General features: G+C 52.2%; 1 protein-coding gene across 1 annotated transcript; it reads left to right on the top strand.

Annotated features, from left to right (window-relative positions):
* The first annotated feature begins 6447 nt into the window (after nucleotides 1-6447).
* On the top strand, nucleotides 6448-8282 carry ANKRD9 (ankyrin repeat domain 9). Its single transcript, XM_074542332.1, has 2 exons — nucleotides 6448-6608; nucleotides 7054-8282. Exon 2 carries the CDS (start codon nucleotides 7104-7106, stop codon nucleotides 7977-7979), a length of 876 nt encoding a protein of 291 aa, XP_074398433.1. The 5' UTR covers nucleotides 6448-6608; nucleotides 7054-7103; the 3' UTR covers nucleotides 7980-8282.
* Nucleotides 8283-10822: the final 2540 nt, after the last annotated feature.

Here is a 10822-nt window from a genome sequence, read left to right on the forward strand (position 1 = left end):
CCTGCTTGTCTTGGAAGCGGCACACAGCAAGCGAGAGGTTCAGCTGCCACAAATAGCCAGGGAGCTGGTGAGGACAGGCTGACATCCACCAGCCTGAAAAGTGCTGGGGTTAAAATGACACCAACAGGGAGCAAGGAGGTGTCCCCAGCCTGGCCAGAAACTGGAGTGAATAAGTCTGGGTACCGATCCCCTATGGGGACAGGCTCTGCTTTAGCAAAACCTTTATCCTCCTTATCTACAGAAAAACTGAGCTTTCACCCTGAACCTTCCTTGAACATTTGAAGTAGCAAAATTTAATAATCACAGGTATACTTTTACAGACAAACAGATGATTTTGTAAGGGTTTTAAGGCATGTTCATGATATACAATACAAAAGGCAGGCAATTCATTGGTTCTTAGGAAACCAGGGCAACAAATTCACATTGAATTCAATCAGGCGTCTGCTCAGAGCAATTCCCACTGGGGAAGCCATCCTAGTCTCTAATTATAAAACACTGCATCATTTTTCTAACTTTTGAATATTATTGATTTTTTTTTAGGTGGAGAGAGAAATGCCAAGTGTGATGTCAGCAGGCAGCAGTACCTGGCACAGTTGCTCTTTCCCGGAGCAGAGCACTGAATGCCAAGTGAAGCATGGCTGGATATTGCACAATAAGAGACAAGCTATGCTGTGCATATTTGGGGCAATGGACACAAGGGTATGACCCCTGTGCCCTTGGGGGTTGCTCTGCCAAGGCCAGGTTGCTATATCATTATGATAAGGGTAATCCTGTTAGGCAAACACATCAAACAAATAGTCACTCCTGATTGCAGACCTTGTCTAGGCAGATCTAAGCCTGGGTTAAAAATGTGCTGAGTGTTCAATCCTCTGGCACAGCACACCAGGGGCTGAGAGAGGAATATGTGGGGGCTTCTGTGCCTCAGGACCCCATGCAGGCACTCCCTGAGGCTCAGGCTAATTCCTGGAAGTATCTAAAAACTGCAACAGAATAAGTTCCCTGTCTTTCCCCTTCACTTCTTGTGTAGAAGAGGACAGATGACTCTTATGTCAGCCTGTTTTGCTTCTATATTTATGTCCTGCCTCAGGCTCACAATGTTCAGCTCAGATGCAATCCAGTCTGGTCATATTAATACATCTGGGAAAATATTTTTAACAACCAACATCAAGCTGAAGGCCAAGATCATCCACAGGCACCGGGAGCTCTCTGACCCCTCTTGACCGCTTGCTTACGAAACAGAAAGGCTCCCCAAAAGGTGCTCTGTGGACTTTTAAGGGCCAAGCACACTTTTCAGCTTCCCTCTGTAATATGCTGGATGAAATTTAATCTCTGCTATAACTCTGGGAATTTCCCTACATTTCCAAAAGGCTGAATGTAGCTCTTTTATTACAGGTGCCAAAATCAAGGCCTAATGAGACATGGGCTGTGAACCCAGCCAAGGTGAAGAGGACACTGATGACAGCCTGTGAGCATCCCTGAGGGCCTGCAAAACATCTGAGGCAGAAGAAGCTCATCACCTTGCTCCCCACCTCACTCTGCCAGACCACTTTATCAAGGAACCAGAATAAAAAAATAAGTTTCAAAGCCTTAAAAATTGGGTAATCCCACTGGTGGGCAACATCAACAAATCCGTGACACCAGCTGAGACATTTATTCAGCTTCTCATCAGCTGGGACTGATGTCTGACAGCAGTCACCCTTAAATTAAAGGGTGACTTAATTAAACCCTCCTACAGAGCCACTGGGGAGATTTCCTTTCCAAAACAAAATGTATCAGAGCTTCACTTGGGCTCTCAAGAATCAAAAATGGGTAAGGTTGGAAGGGACCACTGGAGGTCATCTAGTCCAACCCCCTGCTCAAGCAGAGTCCCTGGGAGCACATTAATCTGGATTGTGTCCAGGCAGCTTTTTAACATCTTCAGGGAAGGAGACTCCTCAAGGTCTGGGAACCTACTCCACCAAGAACCATTTTGGATGCAGATTTTTGGAATTTGCTCAGCAACAGCCAGGAAACAAGAATAACATGAAAAGACTTGCTCACTTTGTTGTTTCCAAAGCAGATTTTTCTTTCATGCCATGGATCAGGATGGAGCTGACCCTATAGCACAGCAGAGAAAGCAGAGCAGCCAAGGTTATGGGTAGCTCTGGCTCAGTGTGAAATGGTGATTCACACAAAGTCAAGCAAGCAGAGACTGACTGTAATACAAATGAAGACTGAGGAGGAAGAAGATGTGGATGCAAGACAGTGCAATGGTGAGTCATGAGAACAGGGCATGGTTCAAGGCCATGACGTCTGCCCTGGACAGGGCAATGTTGTCTGATGATTCCAGCAAGGGAGTCAGGAGCATTGCCCCAGCCCAGATCACTGCTGACTCTCTAATCAGCTGTCTTGTTTATCAAATGAAAATAGCTTTGCACTTTCCAGGAAAACTTCTGTATCTTTTCCAAACTGATTTGATATTCTGATATGAAAGGACAGCCACTTGCAAAAATGCTCACTCCCCTAAAAAATGGAGATGGGCAAAGAGACACAGAAAAGGCAGGTACGTGACCCAGGTGTTACAGACCCAGGTGGATATAGGAGGGAGGTGCTCCCATCTCTGCATCTGATGTGCAACAGCCATCCATGGTGAGCAGCCCTCACTCACCACCATGCAGGAAGATGTGCACTCCTCCTTATCAGGCAGCCCCAGGCAGCTTCCCCTGCTGCCTTCCCATCCCTGGTGCTGCAGGCAGCCAAGGGCCCTGAGATGACAGAAACAAAGGACAAAGCTCATCGGGGAAGCAGCAGCAACAGAAGAAATGAAACCGAAAGGTTTCTGAGAAAATGTTTGTGTGAGGCTTCCACGAGGTGTCAGCAACAGCTATTCTTCATCAGAGCTGAACAGAGTGCCTGGGTCTGCCATCCACCTCCTCACATGGCATGTCCTCACCAAAGGAGAACAAATCCTGTAGTGACTGCCAGCAGCTCTGTCCCGTGTCTCTGCACAGCAGAGCAGAGGGTTCCCCACGCCGAGCCCAGGCCCCAAGGACCAGAACAATATACTTGCAAATTATCCCTGACAGTGTTACTGCACCCCGTGTGCAGGTGGGATGCTGGTGGCAGAGAGATTACACTGAAGATCAGCGATGTACCTGTGGTGAGAGGGGGACATACAGTGTGTCTATTCCAGCCCAGCAACCCTACCACAAAACCCCTGACTCTCCTCTTTCCTTACTTCACTCTGAAGATGTGCAGTTTTAGCTAAACAAGACATAGGCATTTCTCTCTGACTTGTTGATGAAGATCCCAGAGGCTAAAAGTGAAGTGGCAGCTGTGCTGCTCCAGCCCACCAGGGATCTGGAGCTGTTGTCCAAACTCTGCTGACCTTTGGTCCTGAGCCTGCCTTTTTCCAGAGGAGACTGGTAAGTGTTCAGAGTTAAACCCATGCATGAATTCTTTGCAAGGACTGGAGTAAACCCTGTATCCTTCAGCTCTGTTCAAGAATGAGGGATGTACTTTTTACCCATCTTCAATCTCATGCTCAAACCCAGCACTAGACTTTGTTCAGTGTACTCCCTGATAGTGCCTATTTTTATTTTGCTTTTAATTACGCACAGTCAGGTCCATTATGTCAAAATTATCCTGCCCTCAATTTAATGAAAGCCTTAGGAAGCAAATGACGTCTGCCACAAGAAATGGCAGAGCTTTTCCCTCCGTCCCATTACGTAGTTGGGGTTTCCGTAGTATTAAGAAGGTTTTAGTTGGTCACTGGCTGGAGAAACCAAAGGATCAAGGTCCCAGAGTAGGGTGAAGATGAAAATAGCTCCGAGAGAATACGTCACATTACTTGGATGTGGCTGCACAGATAGAGTAATCCCTGTCATGTGCCAAGGAACCTGTGATAAGCCCTCTCATAGTCAGATTGGTAATAAGATCAGCTACTTAATTCAAAGTGATTAAAACCAGGCTGGACTGCAAACAAACACATCATGTTCATGGGTCTCTGCAAAAAAATATACATATAGAAAAGTAAAATTTTTCTGGGCTGTCCTGTCACATCACTAGTACTAAGCACTGCACCCTATGAACAATTTTGGGGCCAAGTGTAATCCAGTGCAGCCCACAGGCAGGCTGCCTTTCCTACAGGCAGGCTCCCACCTCAAATGTATGTGACAAATACAATTTGCAAAGGGTTACTCACCAGCTGCAAGGCTGAAAGGACTTGGCATGCTCTGGCCTATTTTTAAGCCAGTGCTGGGGCAAAAGAACACTATGGTTGTAACCATTCCCTCCACCTCCATAGGAGAGCTTGGCCTGTGAATAATGCTCCCACTCCTACACCAAAGACATTAATTTCCCATGAAAAAGCCAGTTTGGCTTTGCAACTGTGCTAATGCCTTGCCATTTGGGCTCTGACTTGCCCAGGTATATGTGCAGGATGAGCAGAAAGGGCTAGGCAACTTGACATCACCAGATTGGACATCCAAATCAAAGGCAACATCCTAGCAGCAGCTAGAAAAGGATTTGGGATTCTCATCAGGGCATCCCCAGAGCAGGAGGCACACGGAGATGTGGTGGGTACCACTGCCATCAGCAATGGGCAGCAAGGCACGGGCAGACAGAAAGGAAGGGCTGTAGAAGCAGCTGTTTTTAAACCATTTTTTCAGTCCTGCATTTTGTATCAATCCATGGCTGCAGTGACAGGACGTGACTGACAGGTCAGTGCCCTGGTGGCAGCAGGGAGTGGTGGAGCGGCTGCCTTTAATGGGTTTTCACCTGGAATCGGAAACAAGCAGTGAAAGAGGATTTTCTGTGTCGTGGCTGACATCCAGGACGCCAGGAGCCGCGGTGGATCCGCAGGGATCCTCCGATGACGAATTGTGCTGACAAACGCTGGACGTAATTCTCCCCAGCAAAGCAGATCAGTGGATGTTATCCTTCTTCTATTCTCTTCCCTCAGATGTGGTCAGCAAGAGTTTTTAAGTGCGACAGTGTCCTGCCCAGCTCCTCCATGTCCCTGCACCCCCTCACAGATCCCCAGGGTTTGCTGTGAACATTTCTTGGCAGGGAAGAAGTTACAAAGCAAAGCAAGCACAGTTTAGGCTTTGTTTCCCTGGCTGAATGGGGGTTCAGAAGAGGCACAACAAAGGGGATGGCTGTTCCTCGCCAGCTTCTTACTCATCGTGGTCATCAGGACAGTTGGTAGCATGGTCCCCCTTCCTGCCTCCCCGAGCAGCTTCACAGAGAGAGCTGCAGGGAAGCAGAGCATTTCAGGCGCTGTCTGGTGATCCCCCTCAGTGTGCACAAGTGTCTCCATTCCAGCAGCAAACAGCAGCAGCAGGACAACTTCAAGGACAGAGAAATCAGAGCTGTGGCCTGTGAATCCATCAGCAACTGGCATTGCCCACATGAAGATGCCAGAGAGTCTGATCTTCCTGATTGAGAGGACAATGGCTGCAAGAGGGGGAGACACTGGGGCCAAACACAGAGAGGAAGAGGGAAATGGTCTCAGGGGGTCAAGGATGGAGCAGATCCCAGTATTTGCTATCAGTAAGGAGGCCTTATGAGAGAGCAGATCCCAGTAATGCACCACTTGCTTTCCCAGTGTGTGACTGTACACGTGCATTTCAGGGCCAAGGCACTGCAGGTGCCCAAGGGGAGCCCCTGGTGCAGGGCTGTGCGCAGTGCTGGGCTCACCCCCCCACCATGATCATCTCCCTGCTCTTCTGTAGCCTAAAACCTGACAGGTGCCTGTCAGAGGGAACGGCTGCAGGCAAATGTCACTCTCCGGAGACATCCCAGAGACACAAGTTTAGCAACAAGCACGTGTGCACACACGTGTGCTGGCCGAAGGGCAGGGCCAGGCCCCCGCCCGAGCCACCCACAGCCTGGCACAGGCCAGGCTGGGCCCTGCCAGGGCGGGCACGGGGGTGTGACACCGCCTGCCCCGGCACACGTGTAGCCGGGCACTGCCCGCCTGCAGAGGCCGGGTGTCCCACAGCCGCCGGGCACAGGCCCGCTGTGGCCCAGACACCATGTGCCCTTGACCCATGAGTGTGTGTCCCGGATCCCGCAGGCTCAGGATCCCATGGCCCCGGGATTCTGCGCCCTCTGCATCCCTTAGCCCCAGGGCCCCACACCCCAGGACATCACGTACTTGGACTCCATCCCTTTGGGACCTCATACCCCCGGGAACCGCGATCCCTACGCCCCTGGGACCCCCCGCGCCCGTACTTCAGAAACCCCATGTCCCTGTGCCCTCCCGCTCCTGGAAGCCCCGGTTCCTACCCCCGGGACCCCGCTGCCCGCGGCCCCCGCCCCGCGGCATTCCCGCCCCGCCCCCGCGGGACTCCGAGCCCTCAGCCAAGTTTCTTGGAACTTTGCCTCCCGTGACGCACGCGCCGGCGCCGGGCCCCGTCCTCCCCGGCGCAGCCAATGGGCGGCCGGGGCGCCGGGGCGGCGGCCAATCGGCGTTGGCCGGACAGTTCCCCGGTCCTGACCGACCTTCACCGCCCGGGCGGGGGGGGGGCCATAAAAGGGCCCCGCGGCGGCGCGCGGCGCTCCCGCCTCCCGCCCCTCCACTGCGGCGGACACGGCACGGGCGGCACCGCGGGACCGGCGGGGAGGTGAGCCGGGAACGGGGGCAGGGAGACAGGCCGTTCCCGTGTACCGAGCCCTGTTCGCCAGGGATATGGGCGTCCTGTGCGCTGCCGGCAGGCCGTTCCCTTGTAGCGGGTCTCCGTGCACGGGAATGAGGGTGTCCAGTGCACCGCGGGGAGGCCGTTTCCCCGTACCGGGTTCCCGTGCGCCAGGGACATGGGCGTCCTGTGCGCTGAGGAGAGGCCATTTCCTTGTACGGGGGACACGGGTGTCCCGTTCAGCGGGAGCAGGGACGGAGGGAGGGAGAGAGGGATGGCGATGCCGTGCTCCGGGTGTCTTCTGCACCGGGGTGTCGCGCCGGCTCGCTGTCCCCTGCACCGGCGGGGAGGCGGGCGGGCCAAGCCGGCGAGCCCCGGAAGCAGCGCGGGGAGCCCCGGCCGCCCGGCACTGACCGCCCGTCCGCTCCCGCAGGTCCGGGCCGATGGTGGGAGGCAGCCCCCGGCGGAGCCCGGCCGCACGCCATGCCCTGGAGCGTCCGCTGGGTCGGCGGCTGCGGCGCCCAGTCCCAGAAGCAGTGCAAGAAATCCTCCTTCGCCTTCTACCAGGCGGTGCGGGACCTGCTGCCCGTCTGGTTCCTGGAGGACATGCGGACCATGGAGGTGTTCCACTGGGAGGACGGGGGCAAGGTGAGCGTGTACTCGCCCTCGGAGGCGCTGCTCTACGCGCTGGTGCACGACCACCAGCCCTACGCCCGGCACCTGCTCACTAAGTTCCCCCAGAGCGCCCTGGCCGTGCCCAGCCAGAGCTTCAGCTGCTGCCAGTCGGCCCCGCACCTGGCCATGGCCGTGCGCTACAACCGCGTCCGGGTGCTCTTCCGAATCCTCAAGGCCATCCAGACCTTGCCCCCGGCGGACAGAGCCGCCCACCTGGACCGGCAGGGCTGCAGCCGCGTGGAGGGCGGCAAGACAGCGCTGCACATGGCCTGCGAACTGGTGCGGCCCGAGTGCCTGCTGCTGCTGCTGGGGCACGGCGCGGCGCCCTGCCTGCGGGACAGCGCCGGGAACACCCCCCTGGACACCCTGCTGCAGCAGATCTCCCACATGCCCGCCGCCAACATGCGTGCCAAGCTCCTCTGCCTCGACTGCCTCTTCTTCTTCGTGCCTCAGGACCTCGAGTTTGCAATGAAACAGCAACTGTTGGACAACCGGCGGCAGTGGCAGGACCTCCTGGGAGAGAGCAGGTTCCAGTGCCTGGTGGGCTTAGCTCCCCCGTCGCTGTTTGTCGGAGCCATGCGTGTCTTGATCAGGACCATTGCACCTGAGCACTTCCCAGAGGCTCTGGATAATCTGCCTCTGCCTCATTTTCTAAAGCCTTTGGACTTGAAACTGGAGAGCTAGAGGGGTGGTTATGAGAGCCTCCTGCTCACCTGACAGAAATAGACTTGTGCTAAAAATGTATCATTATACAAAGCTGCTAATGCAGTGGCCAAGTATCTGTTTTACTGAGAACAGTATTTTTTAAAAGAATTGTATCTGGCACTTTAAAATATATTTTATTTAAAGATCCTTGTGGTGAGGTGAGGGCCATGCTGCATTTTATAAAGATGTTCTATGGCATGTACAAATGAGGGTTTGGGGAAGAACATATTTGTAAATACATACAAATAAACCAGTGGCAGATGTGATCAAAATACAAAACAAGCAACTGAAAACCCTGGAGTGGCATGTGCCTTGGAAAAGGGTGTGCAGGGTGGGGGAGTATCTTTTTGTTAGGATTTCCCTGTTACATAAGCCTTGTCCTGGAACAGGATGACTCCTTTTTTTACAGCTCTCCTAATACATCTTGGCAGAGATGCTGGGTTTTTTTAAAGGCACAGATGAAAACTTCCTCGTCTTGTACACAAGACCAAAGAGAAGCCAGATACTGTTACAACTTCCCTAAACAAGGCTGCCAAGGATGTGCATGTGAACAAAATGTATTTTAAAATATGCATAAATAACAGTTGGCTTCCTTGTAAAGTTGTCTCTGTTCTCCTTGGAGGGGCCAAGGTGTTTGTTGTCAGGCAGAGAGAAATGGAGCACACGTGTTGCTGTGGCCAGAAATGTACCTGCCCTGGCCAGGCTGGCCCCTGCAGCCCCTCTGTGTGATTGCTGCAGGGTGAGGAGGTAGCACAGGGCAGGAGGGGCAGCCTGCTGTTCCCAGGGGATGTAAGGAGATGTGACAATGGCCCAGGATCCTGGACCATGGCTTTTTCTATGGATTCTGGCCACTCCACTGCCACTCCCATAAGTGTGTGATGGCTCAGGTTCAGCTGAGAGCACCATGACTTGGTGTTCATTCTGGGTGCCAGAGGAGTAGCTTAGATATCCAAACTTTCCCCAGCTATCCCTTCTGAGATGATCCAAGGTAGAAACCACATCCTCACATTAAAAAGCCCTTTAGGGGTAATGTCCTGCTTCCAACACTTTCTACCAAGCAAAGGGTACAGCTTCAGTTCCTTGCCCTGCAGCCTTTACTCTTCAGCATTCTGTGACTGTCCCTGTGTGCTCTGCAGGGAGCTGTGCTGGCTCCATCAGCCCTGCAGTGATAGTGATCTCCTAGGACACAGCACTGAGCCTTGGCTCTGTTCTTGGAAGTTGTCATTGAAACTGGAGGGTTTTGTTTCAAGGCTTAAATTCATAGCCAGGGAGCTGTTTGCCACTTGAACTATTTCAGGACTGCTGTTCACTCCAGGGTCATCAAGGAATTGGTGTGCTTAGGAGAGAAGAGCTATGGTCAAGGCACAAATTTCTTTATTCATTAATTAATTTTGGTTAAGGAACAAAAAAGCTACAGAATTAGGCACTGTAAGCTGTTCATGTTTCAGCAGAACAAAGTGGTATTTAATCTAAAATAATCTCCATACTGCGTGCACAGTAAAAGATAAGCCATGCTTCTGAAAATGGAGAAGAAACAGAAAGAAGATTGCTATTCTTAGCCTGATAGCACTGAAAATGTTTCCTAGAAGAGAAAATGTTCCTTTTTCCTAAGAAACGAAGCTGATAGCTCAAACCTATTACCATGGGAAATTCAAATCCCTTGCTGGAAAACATGGAAAAATTCTAACTGTTCTCTTCAGCCTTCCTTGTTTGTTATCAAAATACAGAAATCAGAGAATTAATCCTAATCTTCCAAACCTAGCCACTTAAAAAAAAAGTTATGTTGCTACACTCTTCATTGTTGCTTCTGTAACAATGGTGTGGAAACATCTTTCCAAACAGACAAGTAGTAAAGGAGTCAGGTCCAACTTGCACATGGCAAAGTTTCCAAGGTGAGGTGGGAGAAGAGACAGAGCAGGGGGTGGGACAAAATGTTCATCAGCTCTGCTGACAAAGACATAACGAGATTCAGCAGTAGGGGGGAGTTGGTTGGTTGGTTGAACTGGAAAACGCTCCTGCTCCCAAGCTGTGTGGGTAATTACACCCTGGAACAGCACAACAGGCTGGGCAGGATATCCCACACCTTCAGATGAGTCCTTTGACAAAACACCAATGCAAAGGCTGTCCTGTGACTCCCTGGAGCCCTCCCACCACTCTGGTAATTAACTTCAACAAACAGAACTGATCCCCTCAGCCTGCTGGGATGGGTGCAGAGCCAGCTGCCTGCTGTGCCCTTCCTGTTATTCTGGGGCAGGATCACACCTGGGGCTGAGCCCACGCTGGGGGGGCTCTGCCCAGGGTCCCCACCAGCCCTGGCTGTGTGTGGCCCAGTGGGGTCTGTCATGCTTCATCTGGAGAGGAACTGCGGGCAAAACAACCAGTGAGCACATGGATCACTCACCCAGCTGGGTCCAGGCTTGTTTTTCAGAGTCACAGCTTGCAAAAAAGGCTGGGGCTTTTTGGCATAGGAAACAGAAGTCTTTTGTTTATAGACCAAGCAATAGCAGCATCATCTTTCCTCAGACTGACCTACCAGCACATCTCTGTCTTCTGCCACCTTTAGGGCACAGTGGAGTGCAGGCTCCACAGCCCATTCAGTTTTCCATCTCTTGGAGAAGGCTACCAACAAAAATACCAAGAAGTGCCAGCTGCATCATCACTGACAAACTTAAAAAAGCAAACATGGGCAGTGATTATGTCACTGCAGAAGAGAACTGTGGTGCTAGAGCCAGGAAGCTGCCACAAAGGTGTGAGAAAGAAGATTCACAAAGTCCTAACACCATGGGAGCGGAGGGGTAAGGAGATAAAAACTTCTGTCTTAC

The sequence above is a fragment of the Zonotrichia albicollis genome, chromosome 6 (genome assembly GCF_047830755.1).
Source record: "Zonotrichia albicollis isolate bZonAlb1 chromosome 6, bZonAlb1.hap1, whole genome shotgun sequence".
NCBI classification, from domain to species: Eukaryota; Metazoa; Chordata; class Aves; order Passeriformes; family Passerellidae; genus Zonotrichia; species Zonotrichia albicollis.

What these genes read in the sequence shown, in the direction of transcription:
- ANKRD9 (XM_074542332.1), top strand. Translation starts at nt 7,104, where the DNA reads ATGCCCTGGAGCGTCCGCTGGGTCGGCGGCTGCGGCGCCCAGTCCCAG.